The sequence below is a fragment of the Bos javanicus genome, chromosome 2 (assembly GCF_032452875.1).
Source record: "Bos javanicus breed banteng chromosome 2, ARS-OSU_banteng_1.0, whole genome shotgun sequence".
NCBI classification, from domain to species: domain Eukaryota; kingdom Metazoa; phylum Chordata; class Mammalia; order Artiodactyla; family Bovidae; genus Bos; species Bos javanicus.
Window position 1 is genome coordinate 89,054,955 of NC_083869.1, and position 26,669 is coordinate 89,081,623.

At 42.2% G+C, this 26,669-nt stretch overlaps 1 protein-coding gene across 8 annotated transcripts in view; it reads left to right on the forward strand.

The window, feature by feature from the left end:
• SPATS2L (spermatogenesis associated serine rich 2 like) overlaps positions 1 to 26,669 on the forward strand; it is a 190,971-nt gene that overhangs the window by 157,788 nt on the left and 6,514 nt on the right. For all 8 annotated transcript variants that reach the window (XM_061381071.1, XM_061381114.1, XM_061381098.1 and 5 more), the window contains 2 exons: positions 16,378 to 16,436; positions 23,637 to 23,746. In XM_061381071.1, coding sequence (XP_061237055.1) covers positions 16,378 to 16,436; positions 23,637 to 23,746 — 169 coding nt within the window. The remainder of the gene's footprint in view (positions 1 to 16,377; positions 16,437 to 23,636; positions 23,747 to 26,669) is intronic.

Consider the following 26,669-nt stretch of genomic DNA (forward strand, 5'->3'; position numbering starts at 1 on the left):
CAGTTATTGATTCAGGGACCCGGATTCAGATGAAGATCTGAGGCATGTAAAGATATATACAGTAGGGAATTGTTCCATTAAGTGTCTGTCTGGGGAGGTATTATTTTCCTCTGGCTTTAGCCAGGCAGCAGTATTGCTTGGTGTTTCTGGCTACACAGACGTTGGTATATATCCAAGTACTCTGGTGCCAGTGACATCCTCAGGTGGGCCTGCCCTTGTGCTATTTAAACTGAATGACAACAGAAGGTCTTTTTGCAATCTTACCGTGCTGTAGTGGTTGGGCAAGTATTTGTTGACCCTCTCTTAATTATAAGAGAATTACCCTCTTTTAATTAGGAGAATATTGAAATTAAGGCACTCTGTCTACTTTGATAGGAAAGTACAGGGGAAATATATATTAGGTGAAACAGGTCCCAGAATCAGATCTGCGCCTCAGAATAGATGCTATGACAGCAAGCAAATCTGGCTTTTGAGTTCAGTCACGTGGAGGATGTGGATGTCAGTGTGGGTAATGAGTTGAGACTCCATTGTAAAACAGTGTGACTGAAATAGGAAGCATTCTGAGTGCATCGAGTGTCTAGGGCAGGGTGTTGGTCAGTAATAAAGTGATGCTTTTCTCTGAGCCCTTCAACAGAGGATGTTCATCACAAGATTACCAATAGGAGAGAGGGCTGACGTTAGGAACCTTTGTAGTCACTTAGTATTGTCACGTGAGGACTTTAACAGGCCTTTGGTTTCCTGTTAAAATCAACAACGTGTTAAATAATTGCTAGATTTTGCCAACTCCTTAGCCTATACACATGATGCAGATAAAACCAAGAGTTTACATATTTTATGTTTTTTCCAAGAAGTTTAATACAAAGTCTCTACATCCTTCTGCCCTGCAAGGGAATACAAATCTTTTCATTGAGCAAAGCCTATCCAAACAAGACTTTCTGACTAATCTCCTTCCTTCTCATCAGATGTTTTTTCCAAGTGCCTACCTGCTAGTGACTTGTGTTATCCTGTGGAAATTAGACAAATCCATTCCTTCTCCCCACACTCAGTATTGGAGATTATGCCAGCATATTAAAAGAACGCACATTATGGAGATGAGCATACACCTGCAAAGGATATCGAGACAGTAGTAGAAGAAGCTAATAAATATATTTATGCCTCAAGAGAGCCGTATGTATGCTTTTCTGTCACTGGCCTAGCTGACTAACTGCCCAAAATGACTCCTTTTCCTCACTTGGCACCAGTCCAATAAACAGAAATCAGTTCCAGGATCCATTTCTGAAATTGTGAAAAGGGTAAATACCTTATACCATGGAGGAACTCAAGGTTCCTGTGACTTTGTGTCTATGGCAAGTCCCCGTGGCACAGCGCATTTCAAATCTTGCCTTGTTCGTGAATATGTGTCATTCTAAATAGGGGTAGCTCACTCTTGGGAAGCGAAAGCTTCTCTTTTCCTCTTTTCTTTCCTCCCCAAGGTTTTTCTCTGCGTTAGATGTTTCCCCAGGGCCACTGCAAGGACCGAGTGAATCAGTCGACATGAAGGAAGAGCAGGCTGATAAATACAAAAAGTACAGAACTGGCCTTTTCAGTTTGGATACGGTCCCCGGGAAACCAGCATAAATAGCACCTTGTATTAATAGCCTTTGTGAGCTCCACGTGTGATTACCTCCATACGTCTTGTCAGCGGCACACTTAGAGCTGGAAGTCAGCTTTCTTTCACTGCAGGCTTCTTGCAGAATAATAAACCCAGAAGAAGAGCTAGAGGATAAGAAGTTGGTTCTGATTTCAGCTTGAAATCTGAAAAGATTTCTGAATCTTTTCAGCAAATGAAGGCTGCCCGTCAAATCAGCTTCAGAACATGCTCCCGAATAGGAATCGTTAAGTTTTTATCATAGAACGGAAATATAAAAAGGAATTAAGCAAAGTGTTCTAACTATACAATCCCAAGAGAATGTGTATCATTTGTATGTGTGTGTTTTTAAAAATTTAAAATATAATCCATTTTCACTGAGAAAATAAGACAAATTTGTTCCTATATATTAGGATAAATATAAAATACATTATTGTTTGAAAAGTGGAACATCCTAGATCACAGTCTCAGAGTACATCTTGGAGTTTATTTGTATTTATTAGACCAGTACAGAGTGAGAGTGTAGAGTCAAATGAGACCAAGGAGTAACTTGGGACACTTAATTGTCTAGCACAGCAACAAATCATATAAAAGCTGTACCTGAAGCTAATACAGTAGATTTCCTTACATGTATGTTACATTATTGCTCCAGTGACTGTTACCTTTGGTACTTAATAGGCCATATTGGAACAAAAGTGACATCTTCCTGGGTTTATTAACAACTTAATTAGGAGGCATGAGGTGTGGATTTCCACGGGATAGGATTTAAATCTCCTCTCCACATATGCTAGTACCGAATATGGTTGAGTTTCCTAACTTCTACTCAGATGCAAAACAGGGCTACTGTCTCTTTCTGGAGTTTTATGAAGATTCATGTACAAGATATGCACTCTGCAGATTATTCTAGAAAATTTCATGCCTGGTCCATGATAGAGGTTCAGTCTAGACTGGTTCTCTTCTCTTTCAGGTAAGCATTTAGTAAATGTCTTTTCCTCTCTACCAAGACACTAGGAGGAAGTGAATCCATTCCACCTTTATGTTTACTGAGCATACACTGGATTTCAGCTGTAAGATATGGATATTCCATCACAGCTTTTTACTGTCTGCTCCCTGGTAAAGAGAGATGTAAGGCAAAGGAACCTCTGATTCCGAATGGCCACAGTTGTCACATCAGGCCTCCTTTCCCTTTCCTGTCTTGCCATGCCTTCTCTCTACCTTCCCTTCCCTTCTCTTCATTCATCCACCCGATACAGTAGAACCCCAGGGCTAGTGGGTGAATGTAGAAACTGCACAAAGGCAAGTACTGCAATGGAGCTGGGCCTGGAGGAGGAGAAATCAATACCGCCTGGTTAAGGAAGGGTCGACCACAGAGGTGACATTTGAGCTGGTCTTTGAAGGAAGACTAGGAATTTGTCATCCTGGGAGGGAAAAAGGATTCCATGCAGAAGAAATAACACAAGGAACCAGAAAATAAGAGAGACCACAACATGATTTGAGAGGAGTGTGTGCCCTGGGTCTCACTCCATCGAAGTGAATTGTGAGCACATCCCTCTCAAACCAAAAAATTTATTTATAAATAATTTATGTGTGCTATGGTTAATCTGTATACTGAAGATTGGGAAAGTCTACTTTTTGGAATGAAAAGTAAACACTGGGACTTCCCTGGTGGTCTAGTGGTTAAGACTCTGCACTTCCAATGCAGGGGGCACAGGTTTGATCTCTGGTTGGGGAATTAAGATCCTGCATGCCACATAGCTCAGCTTAAAAAAAAAATTAAAAATGTATGTACATGCAGTTTACTATTTTCTTTATGCCCCTATTTGGGAAGCCATTGGCTGGGGCAGGTCCTGAAGATGAGGGGCAACAGATGAGCCTGGAGATGCTGGCTGGTGAGAGCTTTTTGGCCCAAACCAAGAAGTACACATTCTCTCCTCTTCACAAAAGAGTCAAAAGATGCAGGAGCCCTCAGGAGGCCAGAGCAGTGGAGGCTAGGCCTGACTGCCTTGGGTCAGAAGTAGGCCAGCATTTCTGTGACTTTTTCTGGCCCTGTCAGTCTCTTCTAGTTTCTGTTCATGAGTATGTGTTAACTGTGATTCATCACTATGATGGCTTCTGCCTAGATGCCCTCTTCCCCCCAAATTGGAGGGGAATGCAACAGTATTCAGAGTGGTTGGCTGTATTTTGGGTATGAGACAGATTTTATTTTGAAATTTGTTTTATCTTCCTTTCTACATTTCCCAGTTTTTTGTTTTTAATGAGAGCTGTAGGTGGCGCTGGTGGTAAAAAAAAACCTGCCTACACAGTGCAGGAGACACAGGAGACGCGTGTTTGATCACTGGGTTGGGAAGATTCCCCTGGAGGAGGAAATGGCAACCCACTCCAATATTCTTGCCTGGAGAATCCCATGGACACAGGAGCCTGGTGGGCTACAGTCCAGGGGTCAAAAAGAGTGAGACACGATTGAAGTGACTTAGCACAAAATAAAGTAAATGAAGAATGTTACTTCCTTAAGTGGTACCCTTGTGCTGTAAGACAATCAACACCACAGATAGAAGTTTGCTTTCTTTTTCATAGATGTAGTTTTGTTGTTCTTTTATTTTTTTAAAAAAGGAGATGGTAGTAAGTCATATCATTTTTATACCTATAGAAGCTGAAATACAGATAAGTTACTTTCCCTGAATGCTGATCACCATGTAAAGAAATAAAACTAAGAAGTAGTCAGCAAAGATAAGAAATTATATTATTAAGTCAAATCAGATGTAAAATTCTAAGTAGAAGTATATAAGGAATGTAGATACTTTTTAATTAAACATGTGATGATGTGGGATTTGTAGAATTTGCAGGATTTTGCAACTCTGATGTCATTTCTTAAATTCCAAGAAGAAAAAGGAATCCCTGGCCATATTTGTTCATTTTTCAATTAACTATTGTGTGTAAGGAACTCTAGGATTTTGTGGTGAGAGTTAGTCATTATGCTTCATCTGCACATGTCTATGCATCTCAGATGGTGTGGTGAAATATTCATCAACTGTAATTTAAATCATTATCTAATTCCAATATAAAATATGCAGACTAAGAGGTATTAACATTAACGGGTTATGTTACCTCTGATTTAAAAAAAAAGGGAAAAAAATGGCCTCAACCTGATTGGCAAATGGAGCCCAGCTGCCGTGTTCACTGGCCGCCAGAGCAGTGTGGCTCTGCCGTACGTGTTAACTCCGATTCGTGCTCAGAGACGTTCTACTTTATTTCCCTGAGAGTCACGATTTCTAGGCAGCTGTTCAAAGAGTTGCATCCCAACCCCAGCTGACAGGCTGTAGACATGCATGTTGGGTTTTGTGTGTTTATTGCACAACACGTTGGAATTCAAGAAATCTTTAGATCAATTGTCAAATCACTGCTGCATTCAGAAAAAAAAATTCCAATTATAAGAACGTGGGTTGTTGTGAAACTGAGGTGCAAACGTGGACAGAGTAGAAGGTAAAAGACTCAGGAATCCCAACAGAAAGCTAAATAAATGAGCATAGCCGGCTCCTTGATGATGAGCTGTAGTGGCACACTGGCAGGTGGAGCTGGTTAGGAGAGCCATTTCTGGGATAACGCAGGAGGAACTGATCACGTGGAAAGTGAATGAAGGGGTGTTGTGGAAACTGGTGAGTGGTGAGAACAGTCAGGGCAAAGAAGGGGCCAGGATGGACATGCAGGGGAGGAAGAATATTTACCCTCTACCCTTCTGTGTTCTTGACTGAGACCCTGTTATAAAAGACAGATTAACAAGAGAAAAACAAACAGACATATTAACATGGACATCTCATGTACACAGGGGAGACCCTTAGGGAAAAGTGAAGTCCCCACAGTGGCCTGGAATTCAGGATTAAATACCATCTTAATAGGGAAAGAGGAGAGGCATGTAGATCTCTGAGGGGAGAGTGCATGATTTTTAGGAAAGATGAACTGGTCCTTAGAAGAGCAAATGGAAGGGCTGCTGCTCCTGCTAAGTCACTTCAGTCATGTCTGCATCCTTGTGACCCTATGGACTGTAACCTGCCAGGCTGCTCTGTCCATAGATTTCTCCAGGCAAGTATACTGGAGTGGGTTGTCATGCCCTCCTCCAGGGGATCTGCTAGACCCAAGGATCGAACCTATGTCTCTTTATGTCTCCAGTATTGGCAGGCAGGTTCTTTACCAAAAGACAAAGTTGTGTCTCGTTACGACCCCATGGACTGCAGCACACTCAGCTGGTGCCACCTGGGAAGCCCAGGAAGTATATGACAGCTTGTGACAAAGTCTGACTGTGGTGTCAATTCTAGTCTCTCCTGTGATGTCAGCATCCTCCCTGTTTGGTGAAAACTCCTGGGAAAGGAGGTGGGTGTATGACAACTGAGCTCCTTTTGAACAATCTGTCCTGAAGCAGATCTGAGAATGTGTCTCGCTGCATTTGCTGTTTTTCACTGCCCATAGTGTTCACAGTAATCAATATACCGAAGTGCCGTGTTTTGGGGTGGCATATTCTGCTAGTCTTCAGGGAGCAGAAGGGAGAAAGGAGGAACATGGAACTGGCAGCCATGCAAGAGCGTGGGCACCGTTTGTGGGCACCTGTTCTCCTGACCCCAGGAATAGAGAACCACGTGCAGTCTTGCTGTGTGTGTGCCTACCAGGCCAGGAACACCTTTGTTGGCAGCAGAAATAGTTGAGAAATGGGTGAACTGAAGCCCCTGACTAGTTTTGCCCTGGGCCCAAGAATTCTTGGCAATATATTGGGGAGTGGACTAGAGATGGTTCCCGTGGTAATAGTATAGTACACCCGAAGTGGATAAAGGGAGGTTTTCTGCCCTCTACCTGGTGGGCTCAATCCTTTCTTCCAGGGCAAGAGATGTTGATGCCTAAACTCTGAGCAGTACCGGTGGTCTCTCCCATCAGCACCTGCTCCCAGCTCAGGGTCCACACAGCAGCCACTAGGCACTACGAGGCTGCCAGGCACTCAGCTAGCCTTCCTCCCATGGTCACAGTTCTTACTCCTGATGCCGCAGTAAGGAGCAGAGCCCAAGATGAGGGGAGATATTTGTATATTACCCTGCTTTAAGCTATTTGATACAGGCCAGGAAAAGACATGACTGAGTGACTGAGCAACAACAAGGAGAGGTGAAACATCCCCTTTTGTTGTTGTTGTTACAAGTTTAGTTGCTAAGTTGTGTCTCTTTGAGACCCCATGGACTGCAGCACACCAGGCTTCCCTGTCCTTCACCATCTCCCAGAATTCGCTGAAACTCATGTCCATTGAGTCTGTGATGCCATCCAACCATCTCATCCTCTGTCGCCGTGTTCTCCTCCTGCCCTTGATCTTTCACAGCATCAAAGTCTTTTCCAATGAGTTGGCTCTTCACATCAGGTGGCCAAATTATTAGAGCTTCAGCATCAGTCCTTCCAATGAATATTCAGGGTTGATATCCTTTAGGATAGATTGGTTTGATCTCCTTGCAGTCCAAGGGATTCTCAAGGTCTTCTCCAACACCACAGTTCGAAAGCATCAATTCTTCAGTGCACAGCCCTCTTTATGGTCCAACTCTCACATCCATACATGACTACTGGAAAAACCATAGCTTTGACTATACCAACTTTTGTTGGCAAAGTGATGTCTCTGCTTTTTAATATGCTGTCTAGGTTTGTCATAGCTATCCCCTTAGCATTCAGTAGAATCCTTCCTCTGTAGCCATCTCCACATTTCTTTTTAAAATTATTTTTTTATTTTTGGCTGCATTGGGTCTTTGTTGCTGCGAGGGCTTTTCTCTAGTTGCAGTGAGTGGGGGCTAGTCTCTAGTTGTGGTGCGTGGGCTTCTCGTTGCGGCGGCTTCTCTTATAGCGGAGTTCAGGCTCTAGAAGCGCAGGCTTCAGTAGTTGTGGCACGAGGGCTCAGTTGCCCCACAGCATGTGGCATTTTCCTAGACCAGGGATCGAAGCGTGTACCCTGCCTTGGCAGGTGGAGTCTTCACCACGGGATCACCAGGAAGTCCAGTCTCCACAATGTTTTTCTCTCTCAAGGGACCGGTGGTCCGGAGGCTCTGCCTTGTGCTCATCCTCCTGGCGAGCACGGGCTGTGTCTGCTTCCTGAAGCTCTTTTTCTTCCACTTGGTTCTGCTTGGCAGCCCAAGAGTTAAAGCTCTACATGGAAGCCCTTCATCCGCCAGAAGGTCGTGAAGCAGAATTGTCTGGGATCAGATGCTCACAGGCAGTTTCTCTCACTACGGCCTCCCTGAGGCCAGCACAGGAAGATGAAGTATGGCCTAGTTTTAACTCTTTAACATCTGACTCTGGCTGCTGTTGGAGATCTTGTTCATCTCCCTTTGAAATCCTACCTTCCCTTCCTCAGTATCTGCCAGTAGCTTCTGCTCTCCAGCTTCTCACCCAGTGATAGTCCAGTAGCTGCTCCCCATCAGGGCATCTTTATTCATGAAACACACCCGACTCTACATGGCTCTTCCGAGCTCTCAAATGAAGCCATTTTGTCTCTCTGTGTCTTTGCCTCCACATTTAAAGACGTCTTTCACAGAGAAGAACGTGATAAATCTCTTCCTGCGGAAGTGCCTTTCTGATTCTTTTTATTATTGTTATGATTAGTCCTCTATAGAAAGGAATCAAGACAGTGGAAACATTTTTATAAAATGACACTTTATCTCTGTGATTAACTGTATAATAAACCCTAAAGCCTGGGTCATGGTAATCTTCCTCTCCTTACACCTTATTGCTTTAATAATAAAAGCTTTTTTATGGCAACAGGATAAAATTTTACTATCTAGGCAGTTTAGATAAAATGAGAAGATGTGTTTTTGGAAGGATAAAGGGCGCGTCTGAAACATGTGAGGTCAGCATGGGTTTTTTTGTGAGCTCAGTTTATGTAGAACATGTTTGATAGTGTCTGTCTTCAGTCTGGTGCCTTCCTGAGGACTTTATCCAGCTATTTAGAAAACTTTCAGTGGTCAGCAGAAAGCTGATTAAAGACTTCCGTGTTTCTTCCAAGTGTCACCTTTGAAAAGCAAATATACCCCAAATCTAGAATCGCAGATGATTAGTGTGGGGAAAGTACAAATTTCAATAATTTATTACCCTCCCAATTTGCAAACAGAATCATTCTCTACATGTTTTGATTCTGAGCCAAACCCTGTGAGGTTTTGTGAATATCATTGTACTTTTATTCATAAGCTTGTGTCTCAAATGATTAGATTCCATCAGTGACAAAAGTTATATAAATTTTTGCATAAACAGGATTTATATGCAAGCACTACAATATACCAATTAAGGAGTTTCATTACTGTTATGCTGTAGAAAAATGAATATGCTGTCTTCCCTTCCATTCATCACTATCAAGCCGTTTTTGTCGAGCAGCTCACAATAGTCTAAGATCATAAAGTCTAAGAATGGAAGTTTTTTAAAACTCCATCAGAGTTTCTCTGAAGAATGGATGATTAAGCAGAGACCTGAAAGATGCCACCAAGTGAAGGAGATGAAGAAAGGCAGGGTTGGGGAGGAAAGGTCTTCCAGCAACAGGAAGGGCATGTGCCAGAGCCCTGTGGTGAGGGGAGAGAGGAGCTCATACTTCCCAGGGTGTCTGTTAGGACGCTTGAATGAACTCACTGTAGTGATGCACTGGTGCTCTCCCTAATGTGCGGGGCACAGGGCACACTCTCGGGGTGTAAGTTACAAACAGCTCTCATCTGGAGGCTGCTGTCTGTCTACACACAGTGGTACCTTGAAAGCCCACACTTGACCTTTCTGCTTCTGCAGCAGGGATGGGACAGTGACACTGATTTTTCTGTGGCTCGTCAACTCTCCAGTGCCATTCCTCCCTCCTACCCTCCCTGTCTCCTAACATCCCTCCTGGATTTTGCCCAGCACCCTCTGCCCTTGTCCAGCCCACAGAGTTGTTTCCCACCAGACACCCCTTCAGTGTGTATCTCTGTCCTTGTGTCTCTAAGAAATTTTCGTGGGACTTGTGAATGGCACTGATGAAATTGCTCAGAAAGTTGGACATGACACCAGGCACTGTGGGTATTTAGAAGGTGTTAGGCTCGGGGACTTCCCTGGTGGTCCAGTGGTTAGGACTCTATGATCTCGCTGCATGGGTTCGATCCTTGGTCGAGGACCTAAGATCCTGCAAGCCTCAGGGAGCAGCCATAAAGGTGTTAGACACAGCCTTTCCGCTTGGACCTTCCTTTGAACTGGCTCTCAGCATGCTATGATGCTGTTTCCTTGCTGTCTGACAGCCTGCCAGAGGACTGGCCAGCCTCCACTGTCCTATCCTCCTTTGCAACTTCCACATCCTCTTCCCTTAGTCTTCCCTTCCAGAAACCTGCTGCCTTGAAAGGACAAAAGAATACAGTGGAATTCTCAGGTTCACCTTACTGATTCTCACAGGAGAGGTCCTGGGGCACTGCCTGGGGCCAGCACCTTAATCCTGCTTTGCATCCAGCTCATATGTTCTGAGCAGGGTCCTGATGCAGCAGAGATCCCTTGGCTTGCCTTGATGCATGAGTTTTGAAAGCAATCATACATAGCAGTGCTTGAATTACTAAGATGCTTGAGGACGGTCTTTTTGTTGAAATACCCAGAGGAGTGGAGGCATAGTTTGATGCCAACTTCACAGGCTTTTCACATCCTCCAGTTCAGTTTAGTTCCTCCAGTGGGCATTAAACAGATTAACAATTTATTGTGTGTGGCCTTCATCCCTCCTGTTGCTAGCCCAGGAGGCCTGAACTAACCGTGGTGTGAATGTCCAGCTTTGTTTAATACATGTTAGACCTAGGGATACAGATTATACCCCAAATGTCCATCTTGTAAACTCTCTGAGCACATAATTATGTTAACAAGTTTAATCAACAAAAATTAACTATAATCTTATAGCTGATAAAGAAATTAGCAAAGGCCCCTTCCTACACCATCTTCCTCACCCAGCACATGGACAAGCCACAGGGTCCATGGTCCTGTTTGGGGACTGAGGCCATGGGGATTGTGGAGGCTGTCATGGCTTTCTGACTGCAGTCTGCCCCGTCCCGTCCCTTGAAATCTAAAGACACCCCATCTAGTATCACGTGTACCTTGCATTAACTCAGGACTTGGAGACTCTAATCTTAGCCTTGTGGTTGATGGAGGGTGGGGAATCCTAAGTTCCTCTTCTCACCATTGTCATTTTCTTCTCTCTCCATCTGTGTTTCACTGTTTCCCCCATAAGCTCAACAGGTCCTCTCACCTTCTTCCTCTCAGCTCCCCCAAAAGAATGTAGGCTCCACAAGGATGGCAGGAATCTGGTTTTTTTTAATCCACAGCTGTATCCCCACCCCCACCCTCAGCTAATATCTGTCCAGTGGCTGAATGATGTGTCAGTCTCTCCACAGACTAGAGTTTCCTCGTGCTCTTTGTGGCGTATCCTGTATAGCCACCCCAACTGGGCAACCCGGCTTCACCGTGCTGATGAAGAGAAGAGAGCAAGTCTCACATGACCTGCAGCCCATAAGTCAGCAGAGTCCCAGCCCCCTGGACTCCAGTTCCGTGTGTGCAGAAAGTCAAAAGCCCTGAGATTTGTGTTAGTTCAGGGACGTGGGCCAGACCCCCACATTCTCACCTGCACTCTGCCTTCAGGCTGTGACCTCTTCCCATCTCCTCAGCCCTGCACTGATGCAGACTTGACACTCAGCCACTTCCTCAGTCTGTGTGTGTGAGGGTCTATGGGGTATGTGTGTGTGTGTGTGTGTGTATACACACACACTCAGACCACTCACACCAAGTGTGGTGAAGGTCTGGATGCCGCAAGCAAGGCTTACCTCACACACCTCACAGTGGACACCTCACAGTAGCACATGTGCTCCTCCTGCTTCTGGAAGCTCCTTTGCTCACCTCACTACCAGTCATTTCTCCCAGCCTCTTCACCCTTACACAGCTCCCACCGTCCTGGCTGACTCTCTCTCTTTTCATCTCCCTTTCTATGTTGTTAAGTTGTGTCCAACTCTTTGCAAACCCGTGGCCTTCAGCACACCAGGCTTCCCTGTCTTTCACTATCTCCCAGAGTTTGCTCAAACTGATGTTCATGGAGTCAGTGGTGCTCTCCAACCATCTAATACTCTTTCGTCCCCTTCTCCTCCTGCCCTCAATCTTTACCAGCATCAGGGTCTTTTCCAATGAGTTGGCTCTTCACATCAGGTGGCCAAAGTATTGGAGCTTCATCTTCAGCATCAGTCCTTCCAGTGAATGTTCAGGGTTGATTTCCTTCAGGATTGACTGTAAAAATTCAAAGCATTTTCTCAGGCAGAATAGCTTAGCGTGTTGTTGTCATTTGGGCTCCTGACCCCAGATCTCTAGGTTCTCACCTAAGCTCCCTACCAGCTTATCCATTACCCTTGTTTTCCTAAACTAGCATAGAATTGCCCACTCCATTCACTTGACCTCTATGTAGCTGCATTTGTGAACTTTACAGGAAAGCTAAATATACCTGATAATTGCAGGAGTACAAGCCTATTGACTTAACCCAGCATTTCATACAATTCATGAACATATGCTGGTTTATGATCTCCAGAAAGAAACACAAGAAACTTGTAGCAAATAGATACCTCCAGGCACGGGGACTGAGTAAACTGGGACAGAGATGGGATAAAGACTTTCTTCTCGCCGTCCATCTTTCTGCGTCATGTATTTCCTATGTTAACACACTGACATCATATGTACTTAATGTCAATAAATTAGGCACAATCCTCCTAATATGCTAATTCCACCAAAATGGTCATAGCCAGTGACCTTCAGCCACATGTCTGCACTTGATGGTTTAGGCTTCAAGCCCAGTTCTGGAGAATTTGCCATTCCTTGTTCACGTCAGCTCTTTCCATTAGGATTTCCTGGTTGGAAAGAGCCAAGCTCTTCAGCAAATAGTCCTTACTCTCTAAGTGCTTAGGTTATATCACTGGTTGAGGAGCCCTAAACTCTTAGACATAGATACATCCCAGGAACCACTTCCTACCTTGACAAATACTACACAGTATTTTCTCTTAAGGGGAAAAGACTTTCAACACACTTTAAATTTTAAAAGTACATCTGATGGAGAACAAAAAGTACATCTGTTGGAACAATCTGAGTATAATAAAGTAATAAGTGTATTGAAGTACATTAAATATGGGTTCATAATTAAACTATACAAACCAGCAAAAAAAAATCATCTAATTGATTACTTTTGCAGGAACCAACTATTGTTTTGAAAACTGATAAATAAAAGTGGAGAACCAAGCATTTATCCTGATTCATCTATGCAAACTGTACTTCATGATAACCAAATAGTTGGTAAAGGAAGGTTTCTCTTTAGGGAAGTTTTCAGTAAATAAATGAAAGATTGAGAGAATTCAAATATTCTCATTTTTCAAATCCTGTTGATCTAGGCAATGACCACCAATAGCTACTAATATAATAATCATTAGAGATGTTCATTGTATTTCCTTTACATTTATTTTGAAATGTAGAAATCTGAGCACATTCAGGTTTTATTTTTTTTCAAGAGGAATATTTATAAGTGTGTCCTGTTATGTGTCTGCTGACAGAAGTATATCAGATCAGATCAGTCGCTCAGTCGTGTCCGACTCTTTGCGACCCCATGAATCGCAGCACGCCAGGCCTCCGTGTCCATCACCAACTCCTGGAGTTCACTGAGACTCACGTCCATCGAGTCAATGATGCCATCCAGCCATCTCATCCTCTGTCGTCCCCTTCTCCTCCCGCCCCCAATCCCTCCCAGCATCAGAGTCTTCTCCAATGAGTCAACTCTTCGCATGAGGTGGCCAAAGTACTGGAGTTTCAGCTTTAGCATCATTCCTTCCAAAGAAATCCCAGGGCTGATCTCCCTCAGAATGGACTGGTTGGATCTCCTTGCAGTCCAAGGGACTCTCAAGAGCCTTCTCCAACACCACAGTTCAAAAGCATCAATTGTTCGGCGCTCAGCCTTCTTCACAGTCCAACTCTCACATCCATACATGACCACAGGAAAAACCATAGCCTTGACTAGACGAACCTGTGTTGGCAAAGTAATGTCTCTGCTTTTGAATATGCTATCTAGGTTGGTCATAACTTTTCTTCCAGGGAGTAAGCCTCTTTTAATTTCATGGCTGCAGTCACCATCTGTAGTGATTTTGGAGCCCAGAAAAATAAAGTCTGACACTGTTTCCACTGTTTCCCCATCTATTTCCCATGAAGTGGTGGGACCAGATGCCATGATCTTCGTTTTCTGAATGTTGAGCCAAAATCACTGCAGATGGTGACTGCAGCCATGAAATTAAAAGATGCTTACTCCTTGGAAGGAAAGTTATGACCAACCTAGATAGCATATTCAAAAGCAGAGACATTACTTTGCCAACACAGGTTCGTCTAGTCAAGGCTATGGTTTTTCCTGTGGTCATGTATGGATGTGAGAGTTGGACTGTGAAGAAGGCTGAGCGCCGAACAATTGATGCTTTTGAACTGTGGTGTTGGAGAAGACTCTTGAGAGTCCCTTGGACTGCAAGGAGATCCAACCAGTTCATTCTGAAGGAGATCAGCCCTGGGATTTCTTTGGAAGGAATGATGCTAAAGCTGAAACTCCAGTACTTTGGCCACCTCATGCGAAGAGTTGACTCATTGGAAAAGACTCTGATGCTGGGAGGGATTGGGGGCGGGAGGAGAAGGGGACGACAGAGGATGAGATGGCTGGATGGCATCATTGACTCGATGGACGTGAGTCTGAGTGAACTCCGGGAGTTGGTGATGGACAGGGAGGCCTGGCGTGCTGCGATTCATGGGGTCGCAAAGAGTCGGACACAACTGAGCGACTGATCTGATCTGATCTGAAGCCAACTTTTTCACTCTCCACTTTCATTTTCATCAAGAGGCTTTTGAGTTCCTCTTCACTTTCTGCCACAAGGGTAGTGTCATCTGCATATCTGAGGTTATTGATGTTTCTCCCGGCAATCTTGATTCCAGCTTGTGTTTCTTCCAGTCCAGCATTTCTCATGATATACTCTGCATATAAGTTAAATAAGCAGGGTGACAATATACAGTCTTGACGAACTCCTTTTCCTATTTGGAACCAGTCTGTTGTTCCATGTCCAGTTCTAACTGTTGCTTCCTGACCTGCATACAAATTTCTCAACAGGCAGGTCAGGTAGTCTGGTATTCCCATCTCTTTGAGAATTTTCCACAGTTTATTGTGATCCACACAGTCAAAGGCTTTGGCATAGTCAATAAAGCAGAAATAGATGTTTTTCTGGAACTCTCTTGCTTTTTCCATGATCCAGCGGATGTTGGCAATTTGATCTCTGGTTCCTCTGCCTTTTCTCAAACCAGCTTGAACATCAGGAATTTCACGGTTCACATTGCTGAAGCCTGGCTTGGAGAATTTTGAGCATTACTTTACTAGCATGTGAGATGAGTGCAATTGTGCGGTAGTTTGAGCATTCTTTGGCATTGCCTTTCTTTGGGATTGGAATGAAAACTGACCTTTTCCAGTCCTGTGACAGAAGTATATAACATAAAATAATTTCTCCTGAAATAAGAAACCAATCTGAATTTAATCAAATTTCTATATTGTAGCAAATTTATAGAAAATAGAAAAGATTGGGTTAAATAATACCATGGACGTGCAGTCTGCAAAATTAAGACCTTGAATAACTCTACAGACACGTAGCCTGGTTTTTTTAGACAAATACATTTCAAAGGAAAAAAAATAAAGAGAAATAGGAGGAAATGTATAGATTAAAATGGATATAGGAGACAGTCAACCAATTGTCATGAATAGGCCTCATTTAGATACTGGTTCAAACAGTTAAAAAAAAAAAAACTATGGAGCAATTAGGAAATTTTGAATATTGAGTATATATCTGATAACATTAAATTATTGTTAATGTTTTTAGGTATTGTAGTAATACTGTGGTTACATCCCCCCAAAGTTTTTATCTTTGAGCTATCTATATTGAAATATTTATGGTTGAGATGAAAACTTTAAAATTCTGGCATCTCTACTTATATACACATAAAAATCTGTGAGAAGATATATAAGTGATTTGTAATGTGTTGATTCTGGAAGGGGAGCAAGGAGTTAGGATGAGAGAGGAACTTTTGGACAGATAATTATTACTTTTCCAGATCATACCTTTTCAAAGGACTAACCAATAAGTATATTAAATATAATGGAAAAGGTTAATTTGACCTTGAAATGCTTATTTGGGTGAACGAGAAAGCATGGACTCAATATAGAACATGTGGATGGATTGACCCAGACCCATGTTTCCTAGGACCCTCTGCATCAGAACTGGGCCCTCTCTCTCCCTCCCAGACCAATTCTGGCAGAGTGAACCATAGCGACATTTGAGAATTACAGGCCTTGATAACCTGAGTGCCAGCTTTTTAGATACTTATTATATTGTTTTGGAACTTTGAAAATTCATAGGGCAAAAATACTCCCAAATTGAAATTCAAAGCAGTGCAATTCCGAAAGTCTGAAAAGGCTTGTGTTTTTAGATTTGCTGACAATGATTTAATCAGCAGATGTCACTGTGTAACACTGGGAGCATCCCTACAATGTTGCCTCATTTTTGGAAAGGCAGAGCCTGCTGCTGGCATTGTAACATAGAAATATTTATGGTAATCTTGTATTTTGTTTAATGAAAATAATTTTTCTTTTATTTCCTGTGCCTGTTAAAAGTTTATCTTTGATTAACCATTCTTTACTTTTGTTTTTTTTTTCCCCCCAGCATCATTGACAAAGAAGTTTCATTAATGGCAGAAATGGATAAAGTTAAAGAAGAAGCCAGTAAGTAGACACATGGTTGTTCAATAAGGAGCCTCCCAATCAGAAGTAATCAATAGGTCAGATGACAGTGATATAGATTCTGAATAAAAGTGAAAGCGTTAGTCGCTCAGTCATGTCCGACTCTTTGTGACCCCATGGACTGTAGCCCACCAGGCTCCTCTGTCCATGGACTTCTGCAGGCAAGAATACTGGAGTGGGTAGCCATTCCCATTTCCAGGAGGTCTTCCTGGCCCAGGGACTGAACCCAGGTCTCCTTCATTGCAGGTGGATTCTTTACCATCTAAGTCAGATTCTGAGTGGGGGCCAAAAGGATGGAACAGAAGCACCCACTGAGCAGAGGGCAGAATATGCATGCAGCAAAAAATAGGTGTCACTTGGGTTTATTTAAAGTCCAGGAGACTTTTGTGCCTAAATAGGACTACTTATAATTAACTGGGTTTAAAATGATATTGAATATTAAATTTTTTAAATATAAGTTTTTAAGCCTTATAGTTTACAAATATTGCTATTTTACTTATACAGTCCTTTTCACTTGTTCTTTCAACTCACTCAAGTTTACCAAATTCAGTTCCCCTAAAAAATTTGTTCTATTTGAAAGTTACTTCAATTCCCCTTAATATTTTGAATTACATTTATAAATTTAATATAGCTTATTTTTTCAAGCACTTCAGAAACCTGAGAAGGCAAACTCACAAAGCTAACCAGCAAAGTATTCCAAGCTCTTAAGCAACACTTACAAGACTAATAATTCCCTGGTGACTCAAATGGTAAAGAATCTGCCTGTAATGCAGAAGACCTGGGTTCAATTCCTGGGTCGAGAAGATCCCCTGGAGAAGGGAATGGCAACCCACTCCAGTATTCTTGCCTGGAGAATTCCATAGACAGAGGAGCCTGGTGGTCTGCAGTCCATGGGGTTGCAAAGAGTGGGACACCACTGAGCAACTAACACTTTCACTTTCAGAGATGTACTAAATGAAATTCTCTTACAACACTCCAATTCTGTTTACAAACTCAGTCAAATTCACTGACACCTAACAACTTAACACTCCAAAAGAAATGTTTTAAATTGAAATCACAAGTGAGATTGCTTTAAGATACAGAATATTTTATATATAAAATAATGAACACACATAGGCAGTCTTGATCATTACAAAATTTTTTCTAAATGTAACACAAAATATTAGTACTCTGGGTTTGATTTATTTTACTATTTTTACATCTATTTCTAAACCTTTCTACTGTTGTAAAGTTGCTCAACAGCCAGTAGGGTGGATTTGCCATCTCAGATAGGCTGAGATTCATGAGTTGGAAATTTCAGCTGAGACAAGACTGCTCAGTCAAATTCAACACAAGTGGACATGTTGATCCCTCTTTTATTTTTAAATTCATCTGCTTTGTTAATGGGAAACCTAAGACCATATTTTTCAGCTGGGATTTAGTTTTACAATTTTTATCTTCTAGGCATTTTAAATTCTTCATCCTTACCCAAATCTTATCTCATAAATTGGATAAATGGCAGTCTGCATCCCCAGTCAGCTTTCAGCTAAGTTCCTGTACTTTTGACTTAAGTGCCTTTTTTTTTTTTTTAATCAGTGGAGGATCTGACCAAATTCTTCATTCTTTTAATATTTTTCTTGCCTGGCCCTTGGCCATAATTCAGTAGTCATTTTATGAAAAATAGCTATCATTATTTTTGTTAGACGACTTTTCTAAATAATTTTAGACAACATTTTAGAATCTAAAATACAGCAGGTTTTATTAAATAAAACTAAATATGATCCAGGGTTAAGCTGTGGAATATTTAGATATTTTCACAATCCCTTTGATTGTGAAAATATTTTATTTTTATGGAATTTGTTGATTTCTTCAGTAGCAGTAGATTACCCCATGACGGGATTTTCCCTGTTTCTTGGGTACAGCTTATTTTCAGTTCCATTTCCTAATGACAAAAATGCTAACTTCCAATGCAAACACAAATGTTTCTCTAGCACCAAAATAGAAAGTTACTAGCACATCACTTTCTCAGAGGTTAACAGAAGGCTTCAGATTTCAAGTGTTCATTCTTCCTCCTTGGGACAATAGTATTCGATCCCAAGACCTGTAGGATTTGGGGCATCTCTGGAGAGCATCCCTATTTTTAAAACTGATTCAGTCAGTGAGCATTTACTGTGTGCTCTGTATGTGCTAAGCACTGGTGGAGAGTGGGACACGCGGCAGACAGATACGTCTGGAACTGCAGACTCAGAACCGTCAGGCTAGCTGAACCAGTGAGATGGGTTCACAGGATACCCCTAATTTCAAGAATCTGTCCTGGTGTAGAACTGCCCAACGCCCTGGGGAAGCCAGTTCACTTACCTTGGAGGTGAACAGAACTGAAATCACATCCAAGTTCCACCCATTTTACTGGCTATGTGACCTTGAACTATTCTGTGATGTTCTCAAAGCCAGATTCCTTATCAGAAAAGGGGACATAACACACACAGCTACCAAGCACTTAAAATGTGGCTAGGCTAAATTGAAATGTGCTGAATGTAAAATGCACACTAGTTTTCAAAGACTGAATATCTTAAAAAAAAAAAAAAGTAAATATCACACCCATAATTTCTGTATGGCTGACCTGTTGAAAGAATGATATATTGTGATATACTAGGTTAAATAGAAAGATATTAAAATTAAAAATAAAAGGAAAGGGGGGCATAACATTTGTGTCTATCTCAAATAGTTACTGTAAAGAGAGAAGAAGACACATGTCGGACACTTGGCACAGTGCCTGATGCAGTGTGTCCAAAAGAGAAAGCCCATCTTAGTAAAGAAGTTAGTTCAACCCCCTGAGAAAAACAGGGGTCAGATGGTAAGTTATGCAGCCTCTCAGGTAACACACATATGTGTGAGAAGAAGAAACCATTAAATCTCTCTATAAAGTACTGAACTGTCTTTGTGCATGCTAAGTCACTTCAGTCGTGTCCAACTCTTTGCGACCCTGTTGACCACACCCCACCAGGCTACTCTGTCAATGAGATTCTCCAGTCAAGATTTCTGGAGTGGGTTGTCATGCCCTCTTCCAGAGGATCTTCCTGACCCAGGGATCAAACCCGCATCTCTTGCGTCTCCTGCATTGGCAGGCAGGTTCTTTACCACTGCACCACACGGGAAGCCCCAGATTGTCTTTACAACCACCATTTGAGCCTCCTTATCTATGGTCTCAAGATGTTTTCCACATTTTCCATTTCCTGCACATGATATAAACCACATTTCCCTAATCATAACATAAGCTTCTCCATTCCTCATGACACCTAACACAAAGCTGGGAAGACTGTAAGTACTTAATTGTGTTAAGTGAATCATTATAGTTAATTCAGTATCCATGGGCTGTGGGATCCAGTATTAGTGAGCATTAATGCAACTGCAATAAGAGAATAGATAAATATATCTCACTTTATTAATAGTATTTTTAGTTAGGGTTTTTTAGTATACCAGTCAAAACAGTTCACATAGGCTATTTCATTTAGTTCCATAATAATCCTGTGAGGGGTATACAGTTATTACATATTACAGATGAAGAAACTGAAGATGCTGTAGTGCTATGATCTCAAACTTTGGCTGCCCAGAGAATTGGAGGCCTAGACAAGCATGTTCCCAGAGTGTCGAATTTACTAGAAATGGGAAGAAAACATTATATTAATGGAACACAGATTTATTATGAAGCAAAATGCAAAATTCACCAGAATTTTTAAGGAATCAAAAGGATTTCAAAGACACTTTGTGTTTAAAGAGCTACTTCTGCCCCAGCTCCTGGTCCCCTACCCCCCAGGATTTCAAGTACACACTCTGCTAAGGAGTATTATTCGAGAAGCCCTGAAATTTTCTATGGTTCAGGTAATATGAACAAGCTTCTAATGTATTCCAGAAACTTGAAGGAAAGTATAAATCCTATTGAGGAAATGGATTTCAGCATACCAGATGACTGTTTATAAAACTACATAAATAATATTAATTGAGTCTTGAATGCAGTGAAATCTAAAGCCATATGGAACTGTCTCCTTCTACAAATTTCTCAAAGGATGGTGCTTTCAAAGCATACTTATTCTATTTTAAATTATAGGATCAATGAATTTTAGGAACTGATCTGTTTTGGTTTTGCTTTCTGTTTCTGTCATTGATTTTTCTGAGGTGAAAATGTTGACTTCTCCCCCAGAAAATATTGGCTTTTGATCTCAAATTTTAGGGCTTTTTCATAATGGAAATCTTTGAAATGTTAATGAGACTATATGTAAAACTCATCCCAGCACTTGCTGATGCAAAGTATTCATTCCCATGCACATTTGCATGAGTGTAAACTCGGAATTTATTGGTGATCTTGCACCTGCATTCCTATTTTAGGGCCCATTTATATCTATTTCTACCAAATCTTTTGTTTGGTATGAATGCCCAAATTCTACGTAATCAAAAAGAACAATCACCCCTAATTGTCACCAGTCCCACAAATGATCCGTTAAGAAAAAGTCAGATCTGTTTAATTGTGTAGTCACTCGGGGTCTACTGACCCCTTACTAGCTGCTCATCAAATCTGGACCTTCAGAATTTCTCATTTATCTTACTTTGCCAGAGGAAAGTACCTCATTTCATCTTCCTACTCAAGAATCATTTTCTCACTCTCTAGGCTTTAGTCCCACCCATATGTTGAATTATAATGGGAAATAATTGATTAATCAAAGGTATGCCTGAGTGTATGCTAAGTCACTTCATCTGTGTCCAACTCTTTGTGACCCATGGATTGTAGCCTGCCAGGCTCCTTTGTCCACGGGATTCTCCAGGCAGGAATACTGGAGTGGGTTGCCATTACCCTCTGCAGGGAATTTACCCACCCCGGGATTGAACCTGCATATCTCATGTCTCCTGCATTGGACATCTTTACCACTAGCACCACCTGGGAAGCCCAATCGAAGGTATGAGTCCTAGGTATTCTTAAGTGGCCCTGTAGAAAAGGAACTTCTGCCTTTCTTTGCATATTCCTGTTAAGTAATGCACTGATCCATTCATTGGAATCTTTGATTCAGCAAACATATTGGGCACGCACTGTGTCCTAGGTCCTAGTAATCATAAATACAAAGAACTAAATGTGCAGTTTCTGAATTGGAAATGCCCACAGGGGCCAGGAAGGTAACATTAGTGAGTCAAACAGGGTGCGTGGGGGCAGAGGAGCAGTGGACTAGGGCACACTGGGTGTCATGCTCCATGTAAACATGGCAGCGACCCCTCAGCTCTGATGGTTTTGATATGGGAGTGCTTGGCCAACTGTGGCCAGAAATAACAGCCAGAAATCCAGCTTTTGAATGGAATATCTTAATTTTCAAATATGGGCAATTTATTTGTAAACGTAATGTGTGGACCTGATGCAAAGAGCCGACTCATTGGAAAATACCCTGAGGTTGGGAAAGATTGAGGACAGGAGGAGAAGGGGATAATAGGGGATGAGATGGCTGGATGGTATCACAGATTCAATAGACATGAGTTTGAGCAAACTCTGGGAGATCGTGAAGGACAGGAAAGCCTGGCGTGCTGCAGTTCATGGGGGTCTCAAAGAATCAGATACACCTGAGCGACTGAACAACAACAATGTGTGGACCAAGCAAAATATATGTACCCTGTCACCAAAAGTGATAGTGGGCTACCTTTTTGTGACTTCCAGTGTGACTGGGTAACCTGGGACATCATTCAGTAATACGATGAAAATTCCTTTGCCTCCCATCATCAGGACAAGCTTTCTCCAGCTCCTCTGTATCCTGAAATGCTACCAGGCACAGCTCAGCCTCTGCCCAGCTACATGGTATTGTAAATGGGAGGCAGGGGGCATCCCAGTAAATAATCAAAGCATGATTAGAGTAGTCTGGCAGATGATTAGGCTTTAAGAGTTACCTATCAGTTATTTTACTGACATCTTGACACTGGTATCAGCATAAAAAAGATGTTTCTCAGCCTGTCTGAAGAATGGTTTATGGTTTGCAGGAAATATTAACTCTTGATTGATTCTGAACATCTTTGGGGGTTTTTGAAGTGACTATTTTGGACATTTATCAATTAAGAACTCTTACAATGGGAAATCACATTGTTTGCTGGGCATGTGCTCTGTGAATCTGGTCTAATAAAGCAGTTGACCTTTGTTCAGCTGAGACAGGAATGTGAATTCCGTGTGCATATCCTATTAGTTAGATGGACTTTTGTTATAACTCAAAATCTTTGTCCAAAAGAAATGAAGGCAATTCATATGTGACTGGAATGAGAGAACTCCAAGTCTATGTATTATAAAATCAAACTTCTTGTTTAAATCTCACCCAATGTATTTGTATTCATTGCTTTGATTGCTTTGAGCTCCATGATCTTTTGGGGAACATACACAAACATATAAATTAACCTGTGCGCTTGTACATCTACTTGAACCTTTAGTTCATCTGGCAAGTGTGTGAAATGTGATGCTGAAAACTCCTTTGTATCTTCTCTGTATGTGCAGATGCTAAAGAGTGCACATGAATTCAGTTCAAGCAGGCTTTGACTCTCTCTGGAAATTTTTCCATTGTGGACACGTAACAAAAACAAGACACTGTGGTCTGCAACTTCTCTTTGGTTGCAAAATGGAAACAAATCTGCAGAGTAGCAAAAGCAGAGGCATTTTCTAGCTCACAGAAAGCTAATAAAGGAAAACTGTTATGTCATATTTCAATAACACAGCTAGTTGCCCTACATGAATATGTGTTAAGTTCAGAGAGTCCAATGTTCAAATTTAATAGTACAGCACACACAGAAGAATGGCTTTTGCTTAGTGCACTCCTGTCTTTGCAGTATCATTCAGATAGGATTTGTATGTTTCTTTTCTTGGAGATTGTTGTTCTGAGTAATGCACAAATCTGAAAGTCCAAATTAAGTAAGTGAGATCAGATGCCAGTGGGGAAAATGAAGAAGATTGTGGGTGTACAGTGAATCAGAAAGGACCATGTTTGGTTTGACGCTTGGTGGATAAAGACATATGGAAATGAGTGGTTGGTGCTGAGCACCCAGGGACAGCCCACCTCAGTGACCAATTCAGAAAACAGCCATGACCCAACAAAGTGATCAGTCTGCAGACGGAAAACTAATCCAAGAAATTAGGTCATTTAATATGTCTAAATCCTTGGCGTTAACGTATTATTCCTTCTTATTCGGCAGTGGAAATCCTGACTGCTCGTCAAAAGAAAGCAGAAGAACTAAAAAGACTTACTGATCTAGCCAGTCAGATGGCAGAGATGCAGCTGGCCGAACTCAGGGCAGAAATTAAGGTCAGTTCTAAAATATCACAGCCTGAACCCTGAGCCAGAGTTCTGATCCCTATTATGTTTGTTCTGCATCCACAGAGCACTGCTCTCTGAGGATCTAAATCAGACACCCCGCTCTCTTTCACAGGGTTGAAATTGAGAATACAGAAGGGTAAAGAACCACCTAATCACTGTATTTAAATATACTATGGGTTGAAGGGATATAGCATTACAGAGGAGAGGTACAGGCTATTGAAAGTGACCCAAATAAAATGTATTCAACCATAAATTATATCTGGGAAAGGGGATATTATTTTCACCATATGTAATTTATGCATATAAACCACACACATGTGAACACTAAGTATGAACCTAGTATAACAGTGAGGATTCTAAAGAACGCGCAATATGTGGCAACTTCTTCCCTGTATCCTTTTCTAGCTTACTTGCCCTTTTATTAAGAATACCATGCACAAATATGTATTTATTGGATTTCTTCAATGGCACACAACAGAAGCTGACTCTGCTAACCTCTGGAACAAGTAGAATTGGAAAAAATACGAAAGTAGCTCCCCAAAGCAAAGTGTGCTCTGAAGACTCCAGGCTACAACTGGGCAGGAATGTAGGCAGCAGTAATTACCAGACACTCTTCCAGGCACCATCCGAGTGTGACCTCCAGATGTCATCACCCCCTGAGCCACCCCCCTCTTGATTCAAATCCCAGAGAGAGACTCTGAACTGCCTCCATTTGGGTCACATCTGCCATTTGGCCAAGAGAGGTCTTGATTGACAGATCCACCAATGCTGTGAATCTTCAAAATTGTGTTGGGGTACAGTTACCAGAAGGAGAAGTTGTCACCAGAAAGGCAGAAAAAGTATCTACAACAAGATAGGAAGTCACAGTTAATAAATTTTCCGTACCCTCTTTTTCTCTAGTATACTAAACATACACATATACGCATGCACCCCTGCTTCTGACCAACTTCCAGGGAACCGGGGAGCTCTGAAGTCACATTTGTGTGTGTTAGTCACTCAGTCGTGTCCAACTCTTTGTGACCCCATGGACTGTAGCCCACCAGGCTCCTCTGTCCATGGAATTCTCCAGGCAAGAATACTGGAGTGAGTTGCCATTTCCTTCTCCAGGGGATCTTCCCAACCCAGAGATTGAACCTGGGTCTCCCACGTTGAAGGCAGACACATTTGCTGCTAGCTTTCTAAGTAGGGTTATCTGCCCATCCCAGCATAAAAGTGGTTGGGGATAGTAGAAAGTGGCAAGTAACTCTTTGGTCCCCTCTGTCCTGGTTAGACATGAAAGGGAGCCCTGTGGAGGTGAGGACTTCCCCTGAAGCTTCTGAAAAGTTCTAGAGGTCTTTCCCTTCTCACCTGCCCTCCTGGTCTTTGTTGCCTCCAACCAGTCGATTGTAATGGCCTCCCCAACCAGCCTTTCTGCCTCCACTGTTTTCCTCCAGCTCAGTCATTCACCCTAAGACTGGAGTTGTTAGAGCAGATCTGGTCTTCCCCACTGAGGGCTACTCTTCCATTCAGAACAAAATCCACCACCAGACTCCAGTATACATTGTGTGAGCACGTGTGCTAAGTCACGTCAGTCGTGTCCAACTCTTTGTGACCCCATGGACTGTAGCCCGCCAGGCTCCTCTATCCACAGGGATTCTCCAGGCAAGAACACTGGAGTGGGTTGCCATGCCCTCCTCCAGGGGATTTTCCCAACCCAGGGATCAAACCTGCGTCTCCTGCATTAGCAGGCAGGTTCTTTAGCACTAGTGCCACCTAGGAACCCCCAGTAGGTTCTGACCATTGCTAATTAGTTTCAGTAGAAGAAACCCTTCATCTTGTGGACACAGATGCACTTCCAATGTCACAGACATTCTCTGGTCCCCAAGCAGATTAGAATAGAGAGTGGGGCTGGCTGGTGAAACCTGTCCTGATAACCAGAAAGACATCCTGGAAGGCAAAACAAATAACAAACACTTATTTTGATGACTATGAAATTGCCAGCTTCCTGCTCTATTGAAATCCACTCATCTTCTAAGTTTCATTTCTACCTATCAAAACCCTACTCTTCGTAAAATGGTTGATAGCTCAGGCTTTGGAATGCAACAGCCCAGCTCTTGCAAACTTGGATTAATTACATACTCTCTTAGATTCTTAGAACCTCATTTCCCCCTCTGTAAATCAGAGTTAATAACAGTACTGACTTCATAATAATGTAATCAGATAAAAATGAGATTATCTGTTAAGAATTTGGCCCATGTCTGGTAAGTGTTCAATATTTTTTTAATGTTCCAGCTCAAATGCTTCCTCTTACATAACTCTTTCCCTAATTCCCCTCAGCAGGAAATAATTTCTTTCCCTTTCATATTCCTAAAGCACCTACTACATTCTACCTTATATTTTATTTTATGATATCTGTCTCTCTTGCCACATGGTGAACTCCCTGGTAAACTCACAGAGGGACTGAGTCATAGTTATTTCTGTATTTCTCTCTCTGTCATCTGCACATAGATCTTAATTTTAAATGAACTGAGAAGTAATCTCTTTACCACTTCCCTTAACAGCACTTGAAATTCTACCATTCAAGATAATGGTTTCTAGTTACTAAAGGCTTTTTGGACTTACTAAGTGTGCTAAGTTGTTTCAGTCGTGTCTGACTCTTTGCGACCCTGTGGACTGTAGCCCACCAGGTTCCTCTGTCTGTGGGATTCTCCAGGCAAGAATACAGGAGTGGGTTACCACGCCCTCCTCCAGGGGATCTTCCCAATCCAGCGATCGAACCCATGTCTTTACGTCTCCTGCATTGGCAGGCAGGTTCTTTACCACTTCCTGGTCCCCTATTAAAAATGGAGATGGATGTCTAGGAAGGTTGACACACTTGCTCATGAGGAATGATAGCTGAGCAGGCCATTGGGCAGATTAGCAAGACGGCCAG